The 27,049-nt window shown below is 51.2% G+C and overlaps 3 protein-coding genes across 3 annotated transcripts; 1 reads left to right on the forward strand and 2 right to left on the reverse strand.

Moving 5' to 3' along the window:
- The first annotated feature begins 18,330 nt into the window (after positions 1–18,330).
- Positions 18,331–19,011, forward strand: LOC117839183 (uncharacterized). The gene has a single exon (XM_034719460.2). The coding sequence runs from the start codon at positions 18,388–18,390 to the stop codon at positions 18,775–18,777; it is 390 nt and encodes a 129-aa protein (XP_034575351.2). The 5' UTR covers positions 18,331–18,387; the 3' UTR covers positions 18,778–19,011.
- Positions 19,012–19,773: 762 nt separating this feature from the next.
- Positions 19,774–20,942, reverse strand: LOC117839181 (uncharacterized). The gene has a single exon (XM_034719457.2). The coding sequence runs from the start codon at positions 20,770–20,772 to the stop codon at positions 20,092–20,094; it is 681 nt and encodes a 226-aa protein (XP_034575348.1). The 5' UTR covers positions 20,773–20,942; the 3' UTR covers positions 19,774–20,091.
- Positions 20,943–22,686: 1,744 nt separating this feature from the next.
- On the reverse strand, positions 22,687–24,160 carry LOC117839182 (uncharacterized). Its single transcript, XM_034719458.2, has 2 exons — positions 23,160–24,160; positions 22,687–23,050 (listed from the first exon to the last, which is right to left on the reverse strand). The coding sequence occupies exon 1, from the start codon at positions 23,725–23,727 to the stop codon at positions 23,176–23,178; it is 552 nt and encodes a 183-aa protein (XP_034575349.1). The 5' UTR covers positions 23,728–24,160; the 3' UTR covers positions 22,687–23,050; positions 23,160–23,175.
- Between the last annotated feature and the right edge of the window lie 2,889 nt (positions 24,161–27,049).

Consider the following 27,049-nt stretch of genomic DNA (forward strand, 5'->3'; position numbering starts at 1 on the left):
TGTTTATACATGATTATTGGGGTAAAAACTTACTTACTATTGCTAGTACCACACTGTGTTGCAGTTACTCGAATAGTTTCATGATATTACTAGAAACCTGCCGGTCAAAAAGTGTGTGTGATTTAGCACTTGTGATCTCATACAGAAGGCACCCTTGCTTTGAGAAAAATTGAGTAACCACCAAGGCAGTAGTTGTTTCTTTCTCGATCAATGACCAACTTTTAAAATTTATAATTTAGACATAAGCAACTGAATTATGTAAATTGAAGTGTATCCTCTAGCTTTTTCTTTGTTCACTTTTAGGTTTATTGTTTTCCTATAAGCCCCTCTGTAACGATACTTGTTGATTTCAAAGGCATATGTACAATAGCTTGAGAGCAGTAAGTTATAAATGTGGAAGTGTAGAGCAAGATGGCGTTGTCGCGCCAGCCTGACGCGATAGGACTGAACTGCCGCGCAAAGCGCAACAAACTTTCAGAGGGCTGCCACGCCACTCTAGCTGGCACGGCAAGACTGAGGTGTCACGCAAAACACAATAAACTTTCAGTAGGTCAGAGGTCCGCTGCGCCACTCTTTCTAGCGCGGCAGTGCTGCTCTGCCGCACTGTAACTCAATAAAAGCCTATTTGATGCTCACCTGAAGTATATCCATCTCATGTTTGGTCCTTATGTTTCCATTAGTGCTTCAATTCTGCTTATCCAAGTTTATGAGAACATAATGAGCTCTATCTTTCCCACAATCAAAACAGCCTCTTAATGTCATCTCATCCACTCTACATCCATACTTCCTCATTGCACGGTCAACTAAATCAATAAAAGTTCAAGGACCATCGAAGAATTCAACTGCCTCATTCATATTCTCGAACTTCCCATTTTCTTTCACAATACCACCATCAAAAAAACGAACTAAACGATCCATCTATAAAATACAAACACTTCATCATATCATGTACACTACACATTGCACATATTGGACATATCAATTGGACACATTCCACATATGACATATCAATTGGACATATTGCAAAAAAAATTACCTATATCATGTACACTACACAATTGGATGAATATCTACCTAAATCAAAGCATGCAACAAGATCTACACGTCAATATCGCGGGCAGAGAGTCTAGTGCGTATGAACTAAGCATCATCTAACACATAACAACATTGCATTTCATCAAAATTTCAAATCATCAACCTAACCCTAGGTCACCTAAACATCCTCCGATCTACGAAATGCAACGGTAAAATAAAGGAAAATGTTGGGAGATACCTTCCACACGATGCGGTGATGAATTCCCACTACTTTCCCCAAGCCAAATCGTCGGATTTGGAAGGATTTAGGGGTGGGCCGGCCCGGCCGTACTCGAGTCGAACACCTCAAACCCCTTATAAATTGCAGATCCTCTCGGCGGCGGTAGATCGAGGCCAGCCGAGCCTACGTGCTTAATCGATCCACGTTCTCTCAGCCTGCGTGTGCGCGTGGTGGAGATGGCCACCGACCGGCCGCTTGTGGTGCTGCACGACGAGAAAGACGGCCACCTCGTCTACGACCTCCTCCTCCTCGACGGCGAGGAAGAGACGTTGGCCTGCTTCCCGCACCCCGTCGCACGGTTACCCTCTCAATGGTGCTGCTCCTTCGCCGTCTCCGGCGGCAGCATCGTGGGCGCCCAATACGACTGAGACGACACCGTCATGAAGGTCGGCGGCTACGACTTCTGGGAGAGGCAGGCCAGCCCACGGCTCCGCGAATCCGAGGGCCGGCTCGTCCAATGGTGGCCCATGTGCCGCGGCTACTCCTCGCGGTTTCTCGGTGGCCGCCACAGGGACAAGCCCGCCATGGTCCCCGTGGCCGACGGCACCGTGGTCAGGATGGACACGATCCTCTTCGACGGCATCTACACCTTCGAGACACTCCGGCTTCTCCCCCGCCGGCTGGCACGACGCCCTCCTGCCGAATCCACCGGTGGGGCCCTTGGCTCACCATGAGATTACGTTCGTATCGGCGTACTTCGCTCTCGGCACGTGCGTGTGGATCTCAGTGAGCCACAAGGGCACCTTCTCCTTGGACACCAAGGACGGCACATGACGGATGGAGGGAACCTGGCTGCTGCCGTTCGAGGGTCGCGCGATCTACGTACCGGAGCTCGACTCAGTCATTGGCCTCACCGCCGAGACTCATTTCTGTGCGCATGCGACGTCAAGGCCGGGACGCCGTCGGTGGTGCGGCACGTGTGGAAGGACACGTTCCCTCGGCCCTGGGAGGAGTGCATCAGCGATGCCACGAGGACCATCCACCCTCGAAGCCGAGGGACATGCCCAGTCTGGCGTACCTGGGCAAGGGCAGGATCTGTATCTGCAGGCCGATGAGCACGATGGATCCCAACGACTACGGCCCCCCTATCACCTACGATGCCGCATCCTTCTTGGTGGTTGAGCTGAAGAGCTTGCCCAATGGCGACCTGCATTTGGCCAGGCGAGGGAAGATGAGTTCTAGGCGGCCACCGCAAGGCCGGCAATCCCCGTACATAGGCTTTGTTCAGCCCGCCACATGAAAAGCATGTTTTATTTTGGAACCCAGCTTTGTACTTGTAGCATGTAGGTCCTGTTTCAGCGCAAATGCGCGATGGACCAACGGCTGGCTGGCTCGGAAACTACTTCAGCGCTGCGAGCTGCCCGATCCACCGCTGGCGCCGTACCGGCAAGGCGGCAACCCGTCCACTGCTGCTGCTGCAGTGTTGCTGGCGTGCTGCTCGATTGGTCACGCGTTTCGCTGGCGCCCTGCCTGAAGCCCTGAACTGTGAAGGTGCAGCAGCGCGGCAAGGTGCTGCAAAGCGCAACACGGCAACGGCTGAACGGCACACGCGACAGGCGACAGTAGCCGTGCCATGCGCATTCAATTGACCACGCAATCGCAAGCAATGACAAGAGACTGGTGCTCTGATGCCAAAGATTGATCGGCGACAAATGCTGAAGCTCTCTAGTAGATGCAGGGTTAGCTCGACGAAATGACGCAGAAAACTATACTTTGGGTTCCACTGGATGCTTTTATGCCCATGTTTTCCTCAGAGAAGAGAAGCCTTTCCTCTGGAATAGAAATCCGTGTTTTCCTCAGTTCTAAACCGGTGTAGAGTAGTGGTAAACTGGTGAGCGTGCCCACTGTCACACGGTCCGGCCATCACTCAACTCCTGATCTCCCAGGCTCCGGGCCTCCTTTCCTCGCAAATCGCATCAACTCCCAAAGCGCTCCACGATCGGTCGATCAGGCAGAGGCAGCTCGTCGGCCTGTTGAAAGAAAGTTGGGATAGAAATCGTTTCAGTCGCAGTATTGTATCTTCTGCTGTTGTAATCTAATCCTACGATAGATTGCAACAAACCAACCTAGAATATCTCATCGGCAATTGCCACACTAGCGGTTGTTGCTAGCTATATAGAGCAAGGGGCGGCCTCTACAGAGATTCAACGCTTCCAGAACACATATGCCTTTACACAGCCAGAGCCATGCTTCCAGTTCCCTCCCCCGTTTCCCGCGCACAAGATGCAGCCAGGCGGCGCCCAGCCCGTCTCCCAGGCAGACGCGGTCGACATCCCCGGCCGCCCGGACTACGTCGACTCGTACGTGCAGGGCAACCGCCCCATCCCCGCGACGGCGGTCAACGCGGTCACCCCGGAACACGAGCGCAGCACCACCCGGCGGGAGACCGCCGTGGTGTACATGCCCGCGGCGCCCCGGGAGATGATGTACTTCTCCCAGTGCATCGCCCACGCCTACATCACCCCGGCGGACGCGCCGTGCAAGGCGCACCCGGCGCCCTTCATCCGCGCAGCCATCGGCGCCGTGCTCCCGGCCCTGTGGTACGAGCTCCACCCGCCCGGCCACGGCGCCGACAGGAAGGTGCGGTTCCGGTGCCCCGAGGACCGGGAGGCCGCCATGGCGCGGCAGCCGTTCGCGCTGGACGGCGCCACCGTCAAGCTTGTGCGCGAGGGGGAGAGCAGCAACGTCCGGCGCATCCGGCTGGAGACCCTCGCCCACGTCGCGCTGCACGGCTACCCCAGGGAGCAGCGGAGCGTGGAGGAGATCCGCGGTAACTGCAACAGCTTCGGGCACCTGATCGAGGTCGACCCGGCCTGCTTCGCCGCGCCCGACCTGTCCCCGGTCCGCGCCGTCATCCGACTCCAGCACGCCCGGGAGATCCCGCGCGAGGTCCGGATCAGGTGGGGCGGCTGGTGGCTCCACGTCGTGCCGGTACAGATCCTCAGGGTCTGGGACTGGTCCGAGTCCCTCGACGCCAACGGAGAGTACGTGCCCATCTACGGCCCCGCCGCGGTGGTGCCTCCCTAGCCTGCCGGTCTCATGTTCGTCTGGGTCTCAACAAGGAGGCTAGCTTGTGGTGTGTTGTGGCTGCGATGACAGCAAGTGGTTGATGCAGTAGCCGTGTCTTAGCTAGATAATCCCCCTGTTAGTTTCGCCTAATCGCCTTAGCGACTAGCATGCGTTAGTCACTACGGGAAAGCTTATCTTCGCCGAGTGTAATTACTTCACCGAGTGCTTTTTTTCGGGCACTCGGCGAAGCGCCGTTTTGCCGAGTGTAACATAAAAAACACACGGCAAAAATAAAACACTCGGCGAAATACCGGTTTGCCGAGTGCCACCCAAAAAACACTCGGCAAACACCCAACAGGCACTCGGCAAACTTTGACACTCGGCAAAATTACGCCCACGTGACTTCCCCGTGCCGCCGGCGGCGCCCCTCCGTGACGGCCGTTAGTGTTTGCCGAGTGCCAACATAGGGCACTCGGCAAAGGCAATAGTTTGCCGAGTGCCTTGATGGGACACTCGGCAAACTCTACAGTTTGCCGAGTGTCTTTTCACACACTCGGCAAACATAATTTTTTTCCCCTCCTTCACCCTCCAAACTTTTTACACTCCACATGTATGGCATTTGGCACTGCATGGTAGAAGATGGACTATTTTTTGACCTGTTTGCTATATTTAATCAATTAATTTCATTTAGAGTAATTTTTTGATTTAAGTCAAATTTGAACTGCAGGTGGTTGGAATAATGGAATAATATGAGTGAAAAAATCATATTCATGTTAGTGAGTCTAAATTGAGGTCTCACCCAGAAAACGAAAAGAAATTTCGAACATGTTGCTAAGGAAACACGACTACGAACGTGTGGCCAAATGATTGTTTAATTCTCAAAAATACAAACGAAGTTTGAAAATCATGAGATTTTGCAAGATGCTTTGATTTCGTATGCAGAGGCCGTGGTAAAAAATTGATAAGGTTTCGCACAAGTTTTGACATATGATGTTTACAATTCGAAGCATCTCCGGAGAGGTTTCAGAGAAGTTCAAAGGATCCGGTAAGATTTTGAGATGAATCGATAAAAGTAATTCTCATTGAGTCCAAATTTTTTTTTATAGGCTATAGAGAACATAGATAGGTTCATGTCAAATTTTGGGAAATTTTCAGATCCGTTTGGTAATTTTTATTCATTAATTGGATGTATATGAATTTAATAGATATAAATTAAATATGAGCTATAAATCCATGAAATAATGGTACAATATTACTTAAAAAATGAAATACGCAATGTTTAGTGAATTGGACTAGGTTTACACAAAGTTTACGTCCTTCTAATTACTAAAAGTGGTGTTGTACATGCAATATAGGTAGGTGTTTGCCGAGTGCTACGTAGGGCACTCGGCAAAGGGATGGTTTGCCGAGTGTCACAAATAGGGCACTCGGCAAAGTCACAAATAGGGCACTCAGGTCCACATCGCAGTGTCTCGCAGTGTTAGTACGAAATTCGGGGGAAAAAACACCCTTTGCCGAGTGCCCCGGATCTAGCACTCGGCAAAGGGTATGCCGAGTGCTAGATCAAGGGCACTCGGCAAAGGTAAATACACTTTGCCGAGTGCCCCTGATCTAGCACTCGGCATACCCTTTGCCGAGTGCTACATCACGGGCACTCGGCAAAGTTTTCGGATAAGCCCCCAAACCGGCTAAGTCCTCACGCCACACCCACACATACACGCACGCGCCCGTCCCGCAACCGCCCGCGCCGCCCGCCACCGCCGCCGCCTCCTGCCCCGCGCCGCCCGCCCCACGCCGCCGCCTGCCCCACGCCGCCGCCGCCGCACGCCGCCGCTGCGCGCGCCGCCCGCCCCACGCCGCCGCCGCGCGCGCCGCCCGACGCTGCCCCGACGCCGCCCGCGCCGCCCCCGGCCCGCGCCGCCCGCGGCCGGCCCCGGCCGCCCGACGCCGCTCCGGCCGTCCCCGGCCCGCGCCGCCCGCGGCCAGCCCCGGCCGCCCAACGCCGGCCCCGGGCGTCCCGCTGCCGGCCTGCCCCGCACACGCCCGCCGTCGGCCGGCCCCGACCCCCGGCCCCGACCCTCGGCCGCCCCGCGCCGTCGCCGCCAGGCCGCGCCCCCGCCGCCGCCCTGCGCCCGCTCCTCCGTCACCCCTCCGGTAAGTTTATGTTGCCGCTACACATCGTAAATTAGAGTATGCATGAAAATTGGAAATTAGAAATTAAATGTTGAAAATACTAGAGAGGTAGCATTTATTTTATAAATTAGAGGTAGAAATAGTAGGAATTACAAAAGGTTGAAAATAATAGAGGTGTGGTTGTGGTTGTTGGCCATCGTGCCAACTCTTTGGTGAGATTGTGGTTGTCGTCCATCGTGCCGTTTATTATGTTGCAGGTTTTGGAAACCTCCCCGTGTAGGGGAGATGCTGCCGGAATTTTGACTTAAACAGTGTTTTGTTTATTTTGTAGCAGGAGAGGTTTACAAGGACCGTCCTCGACTCGTCACTTTGCAGGATAGCAAGGTGAGGCATGCTCTTTCCGTATAATGTTCGTATATCACGTAACCTAGTTAGGCGTCTCCCGTTCGAAAGAGATACGGTTGGAAATATGCAGATCTTTGCATATCTATAATCGTATCTGTTTCGAATTGTCCACGTTTTTTGGACAGCCCGAGGATGTGTAGGTGGGTTTAGTATCCATGGTCTACTCCGACCCGAGATAAAATTTCGGCAGCACCTCCCTGTTGTTCTCTAGATACACAATCTCCTATCAAGGACGTGTATTTGGAGAACAGCGGGGAGGTGCTGCCGAAATTTTATCTCGGGTCGGAGTAAGACCATGGATACTAAACCCACCTACACATCCTCGAGTGGGATTAGGACCTATCTTTACCTAGTAGACAATATAGGAGCGTGTATATGCCATGTGAATTTTGTATTACTTATTTAAATGGTAGAGGATGGAGGATCGTCAGTGGATGTACACGGGTCGCACTAGTCAGAATACGTTGACCAATGAATGGCTTGACAAGACGGATGCTTTCTTGGAACGGGCGTTTGCAAGTGTCAATGGAGCTCGATCGACTTGGTGTCCGTGCAGCAAATGTGGAAACATGCGTCGGCAAACCAAGCTGGAGATGGGCAAACATCTGGTGAAGAACGGATTTACGTCAGACTACACCAGGTGGATCTACCATGGTGAATCTGACCGTGGGAGAGAAGAGGTCTTGAGACAACGAATCGAGGAATTTGATGATGATGCCGGGGTGGGAGACATGTTAAATGACTTTCATGAAGCACACTTCGAAGAGGCACGTAGGGAGGAGGAGCCAGAGGCTACCGCTAAGGCTTATTACGAAATGTTGTCTGCGGCACAGCAACCCCTTCACGGCCATACCAAGGTTTCTCAGCTAGATGCCATTGCACGCCTAATGGCTGTGAAGTCTCAGTTTAGTTTGAGTCGAGACGCGTTTGATATTATGTTGACAGTTTTTGGAAGCCTGCTCCCGGTTGGTCACATCTTGCCAAAGAGCATGTATGAGGCACAGAAACTCCTTCGTGCACTTAAGATGCCATACGAGCATATACATGCTTGCCCGAAGGGATGCATCTTATTTAGGAAAGAGTATGCGCAAGCAAAATACTGTGTGAAGTGTGAATCGTCTAGATTTCTGGAGGTTGACTATGGTGAGGGTCAGAAAAAGCAGCTCGCAATTCCTGTGAAGGTTCTACGGTATCTTCCTTTCATACCGAGGATCCAACGGCTTTTCATGACTGAAGAATCCGCAAAACAGATGACATGGCACAAAAATGGCCGTCGCTATAATCCAGAGAAGCTGGTACACCCATCCGATGCTGAAGCTTGGAGAAGCTTTGATGCGATTTATCCTGCAAAAGCTCTAGAGGCCCGTAACGTACGCGTTGCGTTCGCAACTGATGGGTTCAATCCCTATGGAATGGCGGCCGCCCCGTACACCTGTTGGCCCATTTTCGTTATCCCACTGAATCTCCCACCCGGCGTCCTATTTCAACGACATAATATATTCTTGTCATTGATAATTCCAGAGCATCCGGGAAATAATATGAGTGTGTATATGGAGCCTCTGATTGATGATTTGCTCCGTGCTTGGGAGGAAGGGGTATGGACCTATGACCGATCCACAAAGACAAACTTCAAGATGCATGTTTGGTACCAGTACTCACTGCATGACTTGCCGGCATATGGGATTTTCTCCGGATGGTGTGTTCACGGGAAGTTCCCTTGCCCAGTATGTAAAGCATCTTTGAAGTTCATTTGGTTGTCGAAAGGGGGCAAATATTCCTCGTTCGACAAACATCGACAATTCCTCCCTCCTGACCATCCATTTATACGAGACATGAAGAACTTTACCAAAGATGTTGTAGTTACAGCCCCCGCACTGCCGATGATGACAGGGGCCGCAGTTCGTGCTCAGTTAGACGCTCTTGAGTTCAATAATGAAGAAGGTGGTTTTTGGGGATATGGCGAGCAACATGCTTGGACGCAGAAGTCGTGCTTGTGGAACCTTCCATATTTTGATGATCTCCTTGTTCCACATAACATTGATGTAATGCACACGGAAAAAAATATCGCCGAGGCAATTTTTGGTACAATAATGGACATTCCTGACAAGACGAAGGATAACGTTAAGGCTAGAGTGGATCAAGCGACATTGTGCAACAGACCACAGCTAAACATGGCGCCTCCAAGAGCTGGCAAGTCATGGAGGAAGCCTAAGGCCGATTTCGTTCTGACGAGGGCCCAAAGGAGGGAGGTTCTAGAATGGTTCCAAACATTAATGTTCCCTGATGGCTATGCAGCGAACTTGAAGAGGGGAGTGAATTTAGCAACTATGCGAATCAACGGGCTCAAGAGTCATGATTACCATATATGGCTTGAGCGCCTCCTTCCGGTGATGGTTCGAGGCTATGTCCCTGAGCATGTGTGGCAGGTGCTAGCGGAGTTGAGCAATTTCTTCCGCCGGCTTTGTGCGAAGGAGTTATCTCGTACCGTGGTTGCAGAAATGGAAACAATGGCGCCTGTGTTGCTTTGTAAGTTGGAGAAGATCTTTCCTCCAGGCTTCTTCAATCCAATGCAGCATATGATTCTACACCTCCCGTATGAAGCACGAATGGGGAGGCCTGTGCAGAGTCGTTGGTGCTACTCAATTGAGAGATGTCAAAAGGTTCTTCGAACTAAATGTAAGAATAAGTGCAAAATTGAAGCATCCATTGCAGAGGCATACATTCTGGAGGAGGTGTCAAACTTCACATCGAAATACTACGCTGAGAACCTTCCTAGTGTGCATAATCCACCTCCTCGTTACAATGCTAGCGAAGATGAATTAAGCCTTAGCATTTTCCGAGGGCAACTCGGAAGTGCAAGTGGTGCGACCCGCAAGACCCTTAATCATGAAGAGTGGCGCTCTATCATGCTATATGTGTTGACCAACCTATCTGAAGTGGAGCCGTACATGATGTAAATCATTGACAAACTTATTTCGACGTATTAATGGTATCTCTTGCCTAAACGTATCTTTCTCGTTGGCATAGGCAATTTCATCGTCAATTCTGGCGTAAATCAAGGCAACCGACCCCGCATGAAGCTGAGACTCTTCTTAAAGAGGGTGCGGGAAATGGAATGCCCGATTTCATTTCTTGGTTCAAACAGAAGGTAAAGTTTCATTTCCGTGAACATTCTATATATGAGTGTATACGATTAATATAACGAACCGCCCTGTTCGTACTTGCAGGGCCGAACTGATGCGTCTATGAATGTCGAGTTGAGACAGGTTGCCGATGGCTGTGACTATAGGGTCAGGTCGTTTGCCGGTTATGACGTCAACGGATATAGGTTTCACACAACAAGGCACGAGCAGAGTCGGCCCAATCGAAGAACCACAAATACCGGAGTTTTCACGCCAGGCTCCGATGGAGTCGAGTACTACGGAAGAATTGAAGAAATATACGAACTCACTTTTCATGGGTGCAAACCTCTTAATCCAGTTATATTCAAATGCCATTGGTTTGATCCATCTGTCGTGAGACGGGCCCCTAACCTTGGGCTAGTCGAAATTCGACAGTCATCCAGGTTACCAGGAGACGATGTCTATATTGTGGCTCAACAGGCCACGCAAGTTTATTATTTGTCATACCCGTGCCAAACCGACAGCCCTCTTAAGGGTTGGGATGTTGTGTACAAGGTATCACCACACGGTAAACTACCTGTACCAAACAATGAAGATTACAATATAGACCCCGACACGTACGAAGGAGAGTTATTCCAAGAAGATGGGCTCGAAGGGAGTTTTGTGATAGATTTAACCGAAGCGATCGGAATGGAAGTAGACAACGAGAGGGTTGCTGCAGAAGACGGTGGAGACGAGGTTCAGAATGTGAAGGACTTAGAATTACTTCAACGATTACAGTTAGATAATGACAGTGATGACGACATTCCTTCTTCGGAGCACGAGCTTGACTATATCGACACGCGTGATAGTGATGATGAGACTTATGATCCAGCTAATCCCGATCATGATGATTATTTCTAATACATGTATGATTCGTAATAATTTAGCTATAATTACTTGTAATTTGCATATATTTCTAATTATGTTTTGTTTGCCTATGCTGACTCGTGTACTCTATTTAATTGCAGGTCATTAAGCAATGGTGGGCGGTATCAGGAAGCTCACGTCGATTTGCGAGAGACTGGCCGCGGCAGGGACTGGTTCAGGGTCAGGGTCACGTTCAGGGAGTGGTCAAGGGAGGCGTCGAGGCAGGCCTCGACGTAGGGTTGAGGAGGAGGAGGAGGAGGAGGAGGAGCAGGAGGTGGTCCAGAGGCCTCGAGGGAAAGGTAAAGCGGCGAGGCCCCCGTCGCCTGAACCTGAGGTGGAGGAGGAGGAGGAGGAGGAGGAGGAGGAGGAGGAGGTACCTTCCGCACACTCCTCTGGGGACGAGGAGGCGGAGGAGGAGGAGCAGCAGGAGCAGGAGGGGGACGGGGAGGCAGGGGATACCCAGGCCAAGATATGGTTGCGAGGTCCCTCATCCCTCCCGAAGCGGCCGATACCTGAGCATTTACGCCCGCTCATTAAACCGGTTGGGACCAAGTAAGTAACTTTAAATATTCTTAAAATTGTTCTTATGTTGTAAGTTACAAAAACTAATAATTCATATTAATTACTTGTGCAGGAGTTGGGTTAAGCTCAGCGGGGGTGACCACAACCGTAAGGCCAACGGGATCCTTGGCCTTTTGTGCAGGGTTCACTTCCCTGGCTTGGTGGTGTATGCCGGACAGCTGCAGCCGGCCTACACGTGGGACCACTACGTCGCCGCCCCCGACGTCCCTGATCGTCAACAGAGAAGATTCCCCAACATAGCGGAGCGGGTCAAGGCCGAGCTGTGGGTAAGTACTCCTCGTACTAAATTGCTCAATACATCAGCTACTTTCGACATTCTTGAAATAATAACTGTTTACGCGTGTATATGCAGGACTTCTATAGATGCCAGGAGGGGTTCGAGGCCAAGGCGAAGGCCGTCTGTGATGTAGCCGCCAAGAAGCTCGTGAGGGACATGCATTACGAGGCGCGCATCCAGGCCATCATAGAGTTCAACGCTCAATACAATCATACGAAGGTTAGAAAAGAGGAGGTAAGAACAATGAACCTGACTAAGGATCAATTCATGAGGGTAAGTAAAGAACGTTGATGCTTACTATTTATGATTAATTAGGCTCATTTTCTTTTTCATACGTCACACGCTTGATGATGTAGGTGCCTCCGTGGTGGTGTCGTGCGCATATGCCGTGCTGGGAGAGGATGGTCGACGTGTGGTTGGAGCCCGGGTGGTTGGAGACCCACCTTTCTTGCCGGCAGTGGCGTTTGCAGATGCCGACTGCATCACACCATCAAGGCAGCCTAAGCCTTGATGAATATAGAGAAAAATGGGTACGCAACTTCAATTCTTTATTGTAACGTTCAGTTCTACGTAATTTTTAATGATTTTGTATTTTGCCGCAGTCGGCGTCACATGATGGCCGACCTTGCTCCCAGCTCAAGGCATGGGTCCTCTCAAAAAAGGGCAAGGCGACGGCCGATATAGATTTCAACCCAGACGACCCGTCCGAGGCGTACAGCCACCCTAGCATATACAGCCGCGTCAGCGAGTATACAAAGATGGCTAGGGAGGTTCACGGGCCAGACTTCGATCCGAGCTCCGAGGACATTGATGGAGAAATCGTGATGAGGGTGGGAGGAGGCAAGAAGCATGGCCGATATTGGATTGGCGACGGCGTCCTCGACACGGCCTCTACTCCCACTCTCTCCCAGATCCGAGCTAGGAGCACGGACTCGAGCCCGGCAGTACGCCCACGACCCACCGCTGCACAGTTCCAGATGGAGGCTCTACAGGTTCTTTCTCTTCCATTCATCGTTCGTTTGTTGTTGTACTTTAGCTTTGCATTATAACATTGCAATAAAATATTGTAGGCCCAGGTGGAAGAATCAAGGAAGAAACAAGAGGAGATGGCGGCGCAGATGGAGGAAATGCGGCGGAGGATGGAGGAGGAAAACCGGATTAGGATGGAGCAGATGTTCCAGTACATGCAGAACTTTGCTACGAGCATGGGACAGACTTTGCCTCCGCCACCGCCGATGATGTTCCCTCCGCCTCAGCCACCCACGACTACTCCTGTGAGTCACTTGACACATTGTGTTTAAGATTCAATAGTTTAAATTTGACAACTTTAGATGTTACCTCAGAATGTCCTATCCTATGTGCAGAATCAATCGGCGGCTTCGAATAATGAAGATCAAGATTTGTCGCAGTGGTCTCCTTGGCCTCCACGGAAGTAGACTTGATTGTGAACAATGTGGAAACTAAATTGTGAGAAGAACTTGGATTTATGGATTATTTCGTGCTTATGTTGAACTATGCCTGTGATGTTTATGAATTGTGCCTGTGGTTGTGAATTATCCATGTGGTTGTTTATTATAAATGCCTGTGATATGTGTATTGTGAATTGAGAGGGGTCCGTTATACGTGGCAAAATGTCGAAAAAGGGGCGGTTCTGGACACTTTGCCGAGTGTTACACTCGGCAAAGAGGGACCTTTGCCGAGTGCCTTGACCATAGCACTCGGCAAAGGGGCATTTCCCAGGTGGTAGGAAAGGTCCTTTGCCGAGTGCTATGGTCAAGGCACTAGGCAAAGGGGGCGGCTTTGCCGAGTGCCCGGGTGCCGGCACTCGGCAAAGGGGGCCGGCTTTGCCGAGTGCCCTGGTGCCGGCACTCGGCAAAGGGGGCGGCTTTGCCGAGTGCTCAGGAGCCGGCACTCGGCAAACACGTGGTCTTTGCCGAGTGTTGGCACTCGGCAAACTCGCCGTTACCCGACGCCGTCAGTCCGCGGTTCGCCGAGTGTTTTTTCGCCGTCGGCAACATGTTTGCCGAGTGTCCGAGTTTTGACACTCGGCAAACTAGGCTTTGCCGACACAATATTTGCCGTGTGCTCTTTGCCGAGTGTTACACTCGGCAAAGGCTTTGCCGAGTGTTTTCAGGCCTTTGCCGAGTGCCTGGGGTTGTGTCTCCCGTAGTGAGTAATGTCGCTGGTACAAGTATAGTGGCTGATGCAGCTTACTGAATAGCTTGCATTGTTTGCTGTCTCGGTTGTGCAATCGGTGATGCTCTTAAAGCATAGCTTCTTGTTCTTGTCTGAGAGTTAGGATGGGGGCTACTTTTGTAATCATCTTTCTGGTGTCGAATGAAATGGAGGTGTGCTACTATGAAACAACTGTTGGCTTGTAAAAATGATTTGTTCAAGAACTTGCCTGTTGCACTGTTGAACTGGCATGAACACGTACAGGCGTGCTTGTTGCACGAGCAGCCATCGATCCATTACATGAGGTCGGTGAATCAGTGGTCTTTTTAAGAAAAACCAAGTCTTTTAATCCTGAAAATTATCAGCTGATCGAACGGCGGCCGCTTCAATAGTCCCGTCCCATTTTACCCTTGATCATGCTTACGTCGCAACTCGCAAGGGTTGAGGGAGCTGCCATGCCCAGTCGGACGTGACTCCCCTCACGTACCGCGTACTCTTCTGATTCCCTGATACGATTGCACGCCGATTCGGCCATGCCCTGTTGCACACCGATTCGATCAGGCGCCCATGCCCTGTTGCGTGTTGCACGTCAACTGCCACTCTGCTAGCCCGTCGCCCCGTCTCGTGTATAGGGGTAGCATGTTGTCGCATTCGAAATTCAGAGTAACTCCGAGTCTTAAAAAAACTCCCCTAAAATTATTTATTGAGAGTTTCTACTAAAAAATTTTATTCCAAAATCATATCATCCCACGGTACATCCCTAAGGAGGTGTTTGGATACGAGGTACTAAACTTTAGGAGGGGTCACATCGGATGTTCGGACGCTAATTAGGAGGATTAAACATGAGCTAATTATAAAACTAACTGCAGAACCCCTGTACTAATTCCCGAGACGAATCTATTAAGCCTAATTAATCCATCATTAGCAAATGGTACTGTAGCACCATATTGTCAAATCATGGACTAATTAGGCTTAATAGATTCGTCTCGCAAATTAGACTCCATCTGTATAATTAGTTTTATAATTAGACTATATTTAATACTCCTAATTAGTATCTAAACATCCGATGTGACTGGTACTAAACTTTATGAGCCTGTATCCAAACAGACCCTAATAATAAACTCATCAATACTTCAAAACTGACCCCGTCAGTCAGCACGTGAACCCCGAAAGTCAGCTGTCAAGGCAAAGCTCTCAGCTACGGGGTGGCGCCCCAGACCACCTCAGCGAGCACGGTGGCCTCCTCCGCCGACGACACGGCCGCCTCCCGCGCGCGCCGCAGGATCTCGCCGCACGCTTCTCCTGCGAGCTCAGCTCCTCGCCCACCTGGAGCTGGAGAAGCAGACCGTCGCTCTTCCCCGGGCGATTTGTCATGTACGATGCAGCAGAGAGGGTGGGACGATCTCGAGCGGTGCGGTGGGAGTGGGGACGATGGCAGCTCTGAGCGTGCGCAGCGGGGCGACAGCAAGCAGCTCCGACGGAGAAGGGGCTCCGCGCGCCGTCCACCGTCCGTCGGAGTTCTGCGACGCAATGGAGGGGGTGGTCCCGAACGGCGCGCCTCAACGGCAGGCTGCCAAAGGCGACGGCAATCGGTAGCGCGGGCGCACGCAGCCCCGCCGGAGGGGCGCGGCCGGGGTCGCGGCCACTACGGTCAGCGCAATGTTGCCGCATGGAAGATGCCAACGCGCTCACCTGCCTCCAAGACGCGCGGCTCCAGTCGGACGGCGACTGGTCCGGCGCAGTCAAAGGCGCTCGAAATAGGCCACCGGGACAATGGCGCCGGGGCCTCCGCGTCGTCCTTCCTGTCCGCCCCGTCCGCATCGTCGAAGCCGAGGATCTCGATGGACGGTCTCTAGCGCGCCATGTCCGACCTCGCACTGGAGCTTGCCAGGAACAGGAAGGCCGCCAACGCGCCAAGAAGCAGCTGCCGGCTATCACAATTCACGGAGGGGGTGGAGGTCGCATGGTGCGAGTGCTGCGAGCATATGGATTATTTATGCAGGATTGTGCTTCCGAGCTCTGGTGATTATTTTTGTTTCGTCGGCCACTTCCAAGATCTCCTCCGTATTGCTTAGATGTCGATTTTGCAAGTTGCTCACAAGTCACAAGGCTCACGCTAGCTAAGCCCACATGCTTACCGTATGCGCTTTTCACAATCTTCTATCGTATGCACTTTTCAGTTTTCATAGGCAGTCCGTCGAGCACATAGAGTGCATCTGCCAACGAGGCCAAGGCGACAGAACATGCAAATTGAACGCACCGCCCACACACAAATGAGCAGTCGAATAGCTGACGACAAAGAAGGAGGCGAGCCTTTCACGTCAAACAAGGAAGGGAAACGACATTAAGGGTTGAACACTGGAGCAAAAAAGTGAGGATTTCATCGAGGAAGCTCACCGACGGTGAAGAAAACAGTCGCCGAAGTTCACCGAGGTTGAGGAAGGGGGAGGCGAGGAGGAGCTTTTGTGGTCCATTTCTTGCTCCGAGTGGTAGAATGGCGAGAGGAGAGAGAGCGCGATCCGTTCTATGCATTCAATTAATGCTCAAGTTTGTGGAGGATTAGCTCAAGACGGTGGTGTGGTTCACGCTCCACGCGGAGACGATGACCGGGGAGGACGGGAGAGAAAAAAAAGGATAAGAGAGTGACATAAGAGGCCACGTCAGCAAAAGTCCGTACAGGTGACATAACTGCTGCCATGTCAGCGCCAAGTGGGACGAAACCGTGATGGACTCGGTTTTGGGTGGTCTTGTGTCTGGTTTCAAGAGCTCAAGGAGTTAGAACAAACGGTTTTCGAATCGCAGGAGGAAACGCGGACTCGGCTCAATATCCAAGGAGGTAAATAAAACTTTTTCCAAAAAAAATAGGCCTGGTCCAACGGCTCGGCTCGATCCCAGCGAACTAAGCCCAGCCCGATGCATATTTAGGGCTTTGGCGCGGATTTTGGTGGCCCGAGACAATTAGTCCAGTTTGAGCGCAGCTTGAAATAATAAACTAATTTACTTTTGCATTAAAAAACATTATCCGTCCAACGGTACTTTGGCTTGATAGAGCTATGGACGAACCTGGCTATCTCAAGGTTACCATTCAAAAACAACATTTCCCCCCCTCCTATAGCTTCATCAATACATCTTTCGTTAGTTGTTGGATGTGAGTGATGAAATTGAGAGAGATAGCTAACCTAGCTGTTGGCGGACAAAGGGAGCGATTAAAGCTTTTAGAACCGGGTTTAGATCTTCTTTTTACTTGGTAACATTCTAATTCCCTAGTCTATTCTCATGATTGTCGGATTCTAACACTCTACTTCACTTTTTTCGAATTACACATTACATATGCAAATGCTTACATACACGTATGCATACTCACCCCTATGAACACCCTAGTCCTATGAGCACCTCCGATAGACTCGCGGTCGACGGCACGTCACCTACCACTAAAAAATAAAAAAATGTGCCGTTTAAAATCCTAAAATAAATTTAGAAAATGCGAGTACCCACGCTGACTCTAGGACTCAAACCTAAGTAGGCAAGTTCCACCACACAGCTCAGTTCGCAACATTCTATTTTGCTTCTTTTCGTTCATAACTTAGAGTCTCTATCTTATAATTCCAATCAATAAAATCTGCAGTTTTATTAACATTCTATTTTGCTTCTTTTCGTTCATAACTTAGAGTCTTTATCTTATAATTCCAATCAATAAAATCTGCAGTTTTATTATTTTTGTACAGAAGATCTTATAATTTCAATCTTATTCAAAGACTTTTGATCCAATTTAGGTTCTATAGTAGTAATGCCGCTTTTGGGACGGAGACGAAAGAAAGGGACCAAATGCGGAAGTCACTGCTTGGCACGTCACCGCAGCGTGCAAGGACCAGCTTGGTCACCCGCCGCTACTGATAGCTCCAGCACAGAAAATCTCGCCCACCCGTAACCTCCTAGAAGCACAGAAAGATCATCACAATTCACAAACTATCCCATCTCGCCTAGCTGCACGGCTCAGAAAAATGGACCCGAACCCGTCCAAAATGGAAGAAAGTAACCCGGGATACCACTCGACGACCGTCCACCAGTCGCACATCCACGGGGCGGGCCGCCGTGCTCCGGCAGTCCGGCTTGCCGCCGCGGCGCCGCCCACCCAGGAGGTGCGCGCGTCGGCGTCCACTTCACCCACGCGGCCCCTGGGCCCCGCTTGCCAGCCTGGCTCGGTTAGGCCGGCCGGCCGTCCCGCTCGGCGCCGGCGGTTCCACTTCAACACACCCCCGTTGAGGTGCGCGTTGACCACCGTTTCCACGTGTGCCATTGCACCCGGCCGCCGATCCCTCTCGCCGCTGACTAGTCTGACCGACCCCGACCCCGGCCGAACAAACCCGCACGCACGCGCGCGCCCACGGCTATTTATGCGCTCGCTCCACCAGCGGGCACGGTGCACAAGAAACACGAGCTGCTGGGCAAGAACTCGCGGAATGGACCACCACGGCGAGAGGAGGAGCAGCGCGCACGGGGCGGCGGCCAGGCCCTGGCGCGGCACCGGCGGTGGAGGTGGCGCTCTGCCGCCGCCGCCGCCCAAGGTGTACCGCGTGGAGCCCAGGGACTTCCGGGCGCTGGTGCAGAGGCTCACGGGCGCCGGTGGTGGTAGCGAGGCGGCCGCACCGGGGCCCGCGGCGCAGCTGGCCGCGCAGCAGAGGGTGGTGGCGCCGGCTATGGTCGCGGAGAGCAGGCGCATGGAGGCGGCAGCGGCCGCCGCCGCCGCCGCGGTGGCACCGGAGCAGCAGTTCGATTACGCGTCGTGGTACTCGGCGCCGCTGCTCAGCCCGGCGTACGGCGCGGCCGGCTTCGGCGGCCACCAGCTGTAGAAACGGATTCTTGGATATTTGTGGAGTTTCGATCACTTGTTCGGTTGTTCGTGTTCCGGTCTCATTTCCCCTGCTTTTGGGGCGTGGCGACAGCCTTCTTGTAGCGCGAATGAATTGGACCAAGAAATTAAGCAACTAGTTTATGATTGGAAACAAAGATAAATCAAGCTTGGTACTATTCTTTGTTGCTTGGGTTTTGCATCCAATGATGACAGTAAGCTTTGCCTTCTGCTAGCCGGTAATCATTTCCACATTTTCGCTGCCATATTTTGGTTGATGTAGTTTAGCATTAGACTAGTTGCGCATGTGAGAATTAAGTTTCAGAAGTAGGAGCATCTGAGGAGTTAAGAATTATGCTCAAAACGTGAAAAACAAAAAAAAACTTGTCCACATAATTTTCGCCCTAGTAAATGTCCTCTTGTTGCAAATCACTTTTAACTTCTTACTGAAAAAAAAACAGCTTACGATCGAGGAAACCTTTATTTGTGAGCCCTCTCGTTGATTTTGTATGTGAGCTTCAACGGTAAATGAGAACTTGCAGGAAACAGAGGGGTCAAATGAGAATTGTTAGGCGTGGCAAGACAGTCAGGAATCAAGGTATAGCAGTTTTGATACCACAAGAGTTGTAGCCTTGTAGGAACCAATTTTTCAGAACAGCCTCAGCTGAAGAACAAAGTTTACAATAGACATGCACTTACACACTACTCTTAGATGTGAGGATTTTAGGGTGGGAGTGTATCATTTTGAACAAATTGCCTGTGAAAGCTGTAAAATTAATTGCAATGGTCTTTTCCTCTATATTTTTTCCCTATTGGGGAAAATGGTCCAGGACTTGGATCTATGAGAATGTTTTGCTAAAAGTACTTCCCACTAAATTATGGCATATTGCTGATGGAGGAATTTGGAGAAACATCATTCAAGTAATTGTCATCCACGATAAAAAAATCTTATTTGCAAGAATTCTTCAACAACTTGGTTCACTCCACATGGTACAAGTAAAAAAAGACACACATTTATGTCTATAAAACTCTTTATTGATTCATAGTGGATTTGACACCGACATTGCCTATAAACTTTATGAGAAGTAAGAGCATAACGCAGAGGATTACACACCATAAGCAGAGCATCTCAAACATACTAACAAAGCATGGAGCCTGCATCACATCACAAAGCCTAGTACTGTTATGACACTGCAGTTAACGATAACAACTCGTGGTCTCGTACTCTTAACTCACCGACGCGCGCGGTCACACCAACAGCCAGCTGTCCAGTAAGCTCACTGCTGCGTGGTGACCGGCGATAGAGGTGAGCCAATCAACAGTAGGCCGTGCACTTGACCTTGCAGTCGACGGTGCAGCTGCCCCCGCCGCCGCCGCCTCCATACCCCTTGCCGGCGCCGCTGTAGGAGGAGAAGCACTTCTTGGGGCAGGTGACCTTCTTCCTGTAGCAGGGCCCCTTCTCGGTGCAGGTGACCGTGGGCGCCACCACGCCGCCGCGCGCGTACCCGCCCGCCGGCCCGCCGTAGCCGCCGCCCCACCCGCCGGCCATACCGGGGATGCCGTTCCCGAACCCGCCCATCCCGGGGATGCCGTTGCCGAAGCCCGGGATGGTCGGGATAGCGCCGCCGACGCCTCCCGCGCCCGCGCCGGGGTTGGGGTTTGGCTTGGGCACCACGGGCGGCGGCTTCACGGCGGGCTTCCTGGGGCCCGGGGAGGAGGGCTTCTTGGACGACGTGATGAGCTCCGCGTCGACGGCGCCTGCGCCGGCGCGCGCGGCGAGGGCTGTCGTGGAGAGAAGGCCGACAAGCAGCAGCAGGGCGAGGAGGAGCTCAGCGTGGCGGGGAGCGGCCGCGGCCATGGCTGCGGGTCTCGTTGCTCCGATCGGCCTTGCGTTCGCTCGACGAGGTTGGTGTACGTTTGTGTGCGCTGTCTGTCCGTGATGACGGGCTTGTGAGTTTAGGGCGCTAACCCAATAAGTAGGGGGCGATTCGCGCATTAAAAGAGGCGCGTGAGAGGCTGGAGGTTGGGGATCTCGCGGGCAGGGCAGAGCAGGGAGGCAGCTCGAGCTGTGGAGATTGGGGATGCTAGACTAGGGCCGGTGATCTGGTGGAGCCATTATTATGATCGGCAGCAGCGGTTCGCGCCAGCGGTTTGACGCTGGGACCCCACCGGCGACGGCCGACGTCGTCCAACGCCCACGAAAAATTTCAATCGGGCCACAGAACTCTCACAGCCGTCTGTCAGCACCGCGTTTCGCGACACCTGTGGTGGGAGTGAGGCACGCGAGCCGTTCATGTGCTGACATTTATGGCGCGCGCGGCCTTCGCGTCGTCGTGGCCCGTCCATTTTCCGCCACCGGCGTGGCGGCGACTGCTGGGTGACCGAGCACAGCCGCGCCGCCGCATTTTCCGCTCGCCGCTGGACTCATCTGACACCCCGGTGCGGTGGCAGTGCAGGGAGGTGGCTTGGCTTCCCCATCGTTCGTTCTGCATTCATCCTCCTCCTCATCTTGTCAGGCATTCAGGATGATGATGCTATCCATATGACTTGGGAGTGCCGGTACTCAATGCTCGGCCCAGATTTGGCAGAATTGCTGTGCCGATGGCAGTCAGAGAGGAGAAAAATGCTACCCCAGCATGCAACTCGCCGACAGGCAACATGGGACGAATTGAAGCCCAAAGAGGATGGACGGTTCAGCTCAGAGTGTGCGACACAGCTCTCTACGGCACTACCGGCGCTGGCACCGGCACCGGCACTGCTCGATCGCCCAGTCCCAATCCCATCAGCTTCAGGTCTCGGTCACATTTATTACGCGCTATCTGAATCTGCTTGATTGGCGACGCCGCGTGATCTGATAAATTCTCACTCCATCAAAACCCAAAAGGACACCTCCTTCTATCCTTTAAATTTTAAGGCAGCCCCATATGAACCTAGCTAACTTTATCTTAAAAAAAATGAACCTGGCTAAATAAGCTGCTGTTTGCGAACGGGCGTAAGACCACCGGCCTCAGTAGAGGGTCGAAGGTTCAATCCTCTACGGAAGCGATTTTTCAGGATTGTTGCACCCTCAACACGTGCTGGGAACTGGTGTCCGAAACCATCTCTTCAAGGCAGGCATGCGAGTGTGAGTGTAGAATGTAGGTTTTAATTTGCGCATAGGTGTGTGGGTATAGTATTGTATGTGTGTCTATGTGTATGTGTAAGTTTAACTACAACTTGGACTCGGAGGACTCCCTGCTACTGTTTTCCTGCCACGTCACTACTACGTCAGTTCGATACGCAAGCCGTGTCGCTGGCTGCATGTGCTCCCACCTCCCATCCAAATTGCATCTGGGACCATTCTGAGATTACTGATATAAAAAGACCAGGTTCTAAAATTTACGTGACCCGTGAGTTAACCTGTAAAGGGGCCAGGTTCTAAAAACACCGGTGAAGCCCAACTAGCCAAGTGAAGCAAGTTGAGGTCGAAATGAGTCGGAGCTAATCGTTGTCCGACATCGTGAAGTCCCAACCATTTTTTCAGGTGCAGCTCCAAGTCACCGAGAGTTGCCCGCATCCTGCGGGCTGCACATATCTGTCGAGAGCTCAGCTGACCAACCACATTTGTGTCTGCATTAGCTACATCTCACATGAACACCGTCGTTCTTTTTTCCCCACTCCGAGGAAACGGCAAGCGTCAATTCCGATCCAAGAACCTGCTTTCTGAATTTCCAGTTTCATTCGAACGAGCAGCGCACGGCATCCTTCATCTGCATTTTACACTGATATAAATGAACAGCTGCAAAGGAACTTTCAGTGCACAGATACAGAAAGCAGGCCATGGATCATGACCACCTGCTGTTCTCTGATGATCTAAGTGGGCATCATGGTAGTAAAGTTTAGTAATCGAGTAGCAGCTAACGCCATGCCATAGGCCCATAACATCGAAACTTCAGTAAACTATGCATCCAACTTATCCATACAGAGCAGCAAGTAGATGACCCAGTTATGAAGTCACAAGCTACAATATGAAGCACACACAACAACTCGTGTGCTTCATAGACCACAAGCTACTCCAGCTACATCAACCACTGAACTTACCGAGATCAACTAGTAACTACACGCCTTGTTTGGCAGACTTCGGATCCGAGATGGCAGACGCTAAAGAAAGATGAACTGAATACCACTGATTCCATCCCTCTTCTGAACAAAAGGGTGCTGCTATTGCAACTTAGCACCCCTTGCAGGGCAAAAAGGACTCCACAAAATGCGGCCTTTGCAATTGGGGTGGCACCCTGCAGCACGAACCATCTAATTATACTCTTAGATTAGCATACATTTACCGAGATTAATATAACATTGCAACATGAGGCCTTTGTTGCCCTGCAAAATCAGGTTGGTTACCTTGACGGTTGCAGCATCAAGGCTCTTCTTCCTCAGCCTCGCCGTCCTGCACGAAGCCCCCTCCCGCGTCGCAGATCCAGTCCCAGACCTTGGCCGGCACGGGCATCACCGACAGCCGCGGCTGCCGGAGCAGCGCGAAGTCGCTCATCCCCTCCACCTCTCCCGCCGCCTTCTTGATCTCACCCAGAGGGACGGGGTTCCGGAACTCCCCGACCGACCGCACGTCCACGGCGCCGCCGGCGGCCGCCTCCTTCCCCTTCCCCTTCCCGTCCCCCTCGCCTTCCTCGTACCAGGTCCGAGCGACCTCCACGACGCCGACGACGCGGCGGGAGGAGGCGCCGGCGCCGGAGTGGTAGAACAGGCACCGGTCGCCGGTGCGCATGGCGCGGAGGTATTTCATGGCTTGGTGGTTGCGGACGCCGTCCCACGGCGCGACGCCGCCTTTGGCGCGCGCCTGGTCGGACCACGACCACTCGCCTGGCTCCGTCTTCAGAAGCCAGTACTGGACGCCAGTGGCGGCAGTCGCCGCCGCCGTGGCTTGAGCGGCGGGCTTGGCTTTCCTCGGCATCCTGTGCGGGGTTGAGATTGTGACCTCCGGCGAGGTTCTTGTTTTGGCGGGAATGTGGGCAGCTAGGGCTTGTAGTGGGCGGGGAATTTCTACATTGGCGGCAGTTCGTCGTCTTCCCCACCCGCCTGCCGCTCCAGAAAAGCGGATAAGTGATGGGCTGGGCTACCGAGAGGAGAAGCGCTCCAACGCACGGCCCAAACAGGACACCCAGGCTGAGATGCATAAAATCAACAGAGAACAGATATATTATACATATAACGAAACTATCTTGCAATGGGAATCAACAGAGAACTGATACTGTGCTTTATACATTGTTTCCTTCCACTACGAAGGCTGCTAATTCAACCAACGCTAACAAACACTGAAGTTAGCTCAACAGTTACAGTAAGGGACCAAAGAAAGTACACATTTCTTATGAATGTCAGCATTCAGAGTAGAGTGTTCCATCGACAGAACTGCGACAATGAAAACCGAGGGCCCTCTATTAGGTTGAACCAGCTTGACCCTCCTTTGCTGCCTCTTCCTGCTGCTTCTCTGCCCAATACTTCTGAAGTGGTGGCCCAAATATTACATTCCCAGAAATCACTCCGATCCTGTGGCATTTTCAGGAAGGAATGACTAAGATCATCAAGATAAGCTATGCTTGCAGTGTGAGAGAAGCAGGTATGTAGTTGTGACAGTAACGAACAGCACACCAAGAAACAAGATTTTCTCAGACAAAGGTGGTTTCAGTACAGAAAGAGGAACAGCCGCAACATACGTCAGCACCTCTGGTCAGCAATAGCAAATAAGATGGCACTGTATCAACACAAATAAATTTCACATATTACTGCAATAGAACTACCAACTTGACTTCATGATTCCCCTGCTCCCATATCATACTGCAACAGAGCTACTATAATCATTTCATTCAGATTTCAGAAGCAATTTTACTCAGATAATCTGTTGACCAAGCCTTGTGCCCAAATTAACAAAACCATGTGCCTATATCCATACTCGTTCACACACAGTTCTCCTGCGTGTTCGAGAAAAAAAAATGCCCATGCTCGTTCAAGTATTGGAGATGCTTTTGCAGTTTTGCACATGAAAAAAACACCGCCAATGTCTCTGCAATTAGTCTAAAACAAATTTTCTAGAGCCAAACTTTTGCATGGGAGAAAGGATAAGACAGTAAAGTTCGTGCGGTAGAACATTAGAAACTTGCCATGCATATTGAAGATAATACATGGAAACCTTTTTTTTCTTTAGCAGCCTCTAAAGTCTAAAAACAATATTTTAGATGCCTCTAAAAATAATGGAGATGGCATCTCTCTATAAGAACAATTGCATAGCCAGGTATTCTTATTTCTCTACAGTAACATAGACTATTCAATTCTTTGGCCAAACAAAAAGTAAACAGATGGAACATCTATTACACATTACTATTCCAACCAAGAGAAATGGCAATAGCTGTTTTGTAACAACATTTTCTCAATAGTAATACATATCTCATTTTAAAAGCACAACTTCTATTGTGATGCGAACCCATGTAGTTTGTAAATATGCCATCACATTAGAAAGCAGCAACTGTTGTGTTATAAGTTGAGATCTAATTGATTGGATGCCCTGAGCATTAAGGCACAACTTTGATCTTACTAAAGTGGAAGTATTTGCACAATCCTTCAGAATTATCTCGACTCTATGTCAAATTATCAAGTAAATATATACAATTCAGTTAAAAAATTTCTGCCTGAGCCCTGAGGAATAAGTTGGTCAAGAATAACTGGCTACAATGAACTAGAAAGCAGTTTATAACTGAAAATGGGAAAAGTTTGCACACATCCTTCAAAGTTGTCTTGACTCTATTATCAATTATTAGTTGAATTTGTTCAATTATGCTAAAAATTCAGTTGCTCAGGAGTAAATTGACGGAGGACAACTGACTACAACAAATTAGAAGGCACTATATTCAGATTAAAATGAACGTGTAGATGGACAATTTCTAAAGTACAGAATCATCACTGGCTAAAATGAACAACCTAGTTAAACACTTTCTTTGCATCACAAGGGGTCTTTGAAAGTCAGCACTTGAAGCACGCATCTATTACGTCTCAAACAGACTAAAAGAACTTATGAATTATGAATGCCCAGATTACAAAGTTACTAACAACAATACCACATCACCAAACATATGGAACAAAAAAAAAGGCAAGCTGGCAATAAGATATGCATACTGAAGCTAGTACCATGAATAAGCCCTACGCTTGATCAACCTTCGCAACCTGACAGAAACGCAAACGCTTATGCATTCGTTCCATACAGCTGAAACGCTCCTATCCCACCACGAGAACGGGTGAGGTACTACCTAACCTAACACAATATGAGAAAGCTACCGATATGACGCGGATGTGTGCCCAACGAAGCTTCGCGCGCATCTAATCAGAGCTTTGAATGACACCCACAACCCTCCGGCCTCCGGCGCTACACGCAGTGACTAACTACGCGCTGGGCAACAACCAAGGCGAGACCCAAAGTGAAACAGCACCGGAGGATTTGCTCGACGGCGCGTCTAGGTCGGCGTGGGGCTGGCGACAGGCAGGGAATCCGCGCGAGATCCATGAGGGCACGGTGCTAGGGGGAGATGGGGGGATCGAGAGACTCACAGGACGGCGCCGGCAACAAGGGGGAAGGAGAGCCGCATCCTGTCTTCCTCTTCGGTCTCTCGCTCTCGCTGGTGTCTTGCGAAGATGACGACGGACGCAAAGGCAAAGCAAAATCCCCTGGGCCCTAGAGAAGGAAAGGTCCAATGCAATTTGTGGGCCTGGGCCGAACAGAGAAAGGGCCAGCAGAGAGAAAGGGCCGAACTGATTGTGCCGGGCTTGGACCTCAGAGAAGGGCGCGTATTGATTTTAGATTTTTTTTTTTTGTTCTTTTCTTTCCCCTCTCGAGCAAAATGGCAAGGACTTTTGTCTCAACAAATGAGAAAGACGCCGAGCGTCCCACAGATTGGTGAAGGGGGGAAGGTTCCGTGACCACAAGTCTCCGTCTCTAATCTGGTCGAAACAAAATCGACTCCAGACGGGTCAAAACTTTTGTCGAGGCAGGGTCCTTAGCCACTGGTGATGCGCGCCGCGAAGAGCCGGTAGCCGATGGGCGAACCCGTTTTCCTCTAGCACGTTGCACGCGCCGTGCGACGGCCGACGGCAACGGCGCGGCCGGCGGGTTGCTGGCGCCGTGCGGCCGCGCGCGGCTGCTTTTGCACGGGGTCTCATTCCCGGCGCGTCATCTCGTGACCGCGCGCGCAACCGCGCGCCGGGAGGCCAGCTTTCATGTGATGTGAATG

The sequence above is a fragment of the Setaria viridis genome, chromosome 9, assembly GCF_005286985.2.
Source record: "Setaria viridis chromosome 9, Setaria_viridis_v4.0, whole genome shotgun sequence".
Taxonomy (NCBI): Eukaryota; Viridiplantae; Streptophyta; class Magnoliopsida; order Poales; family Poaceae; genus Setaria; species Setaria viridis.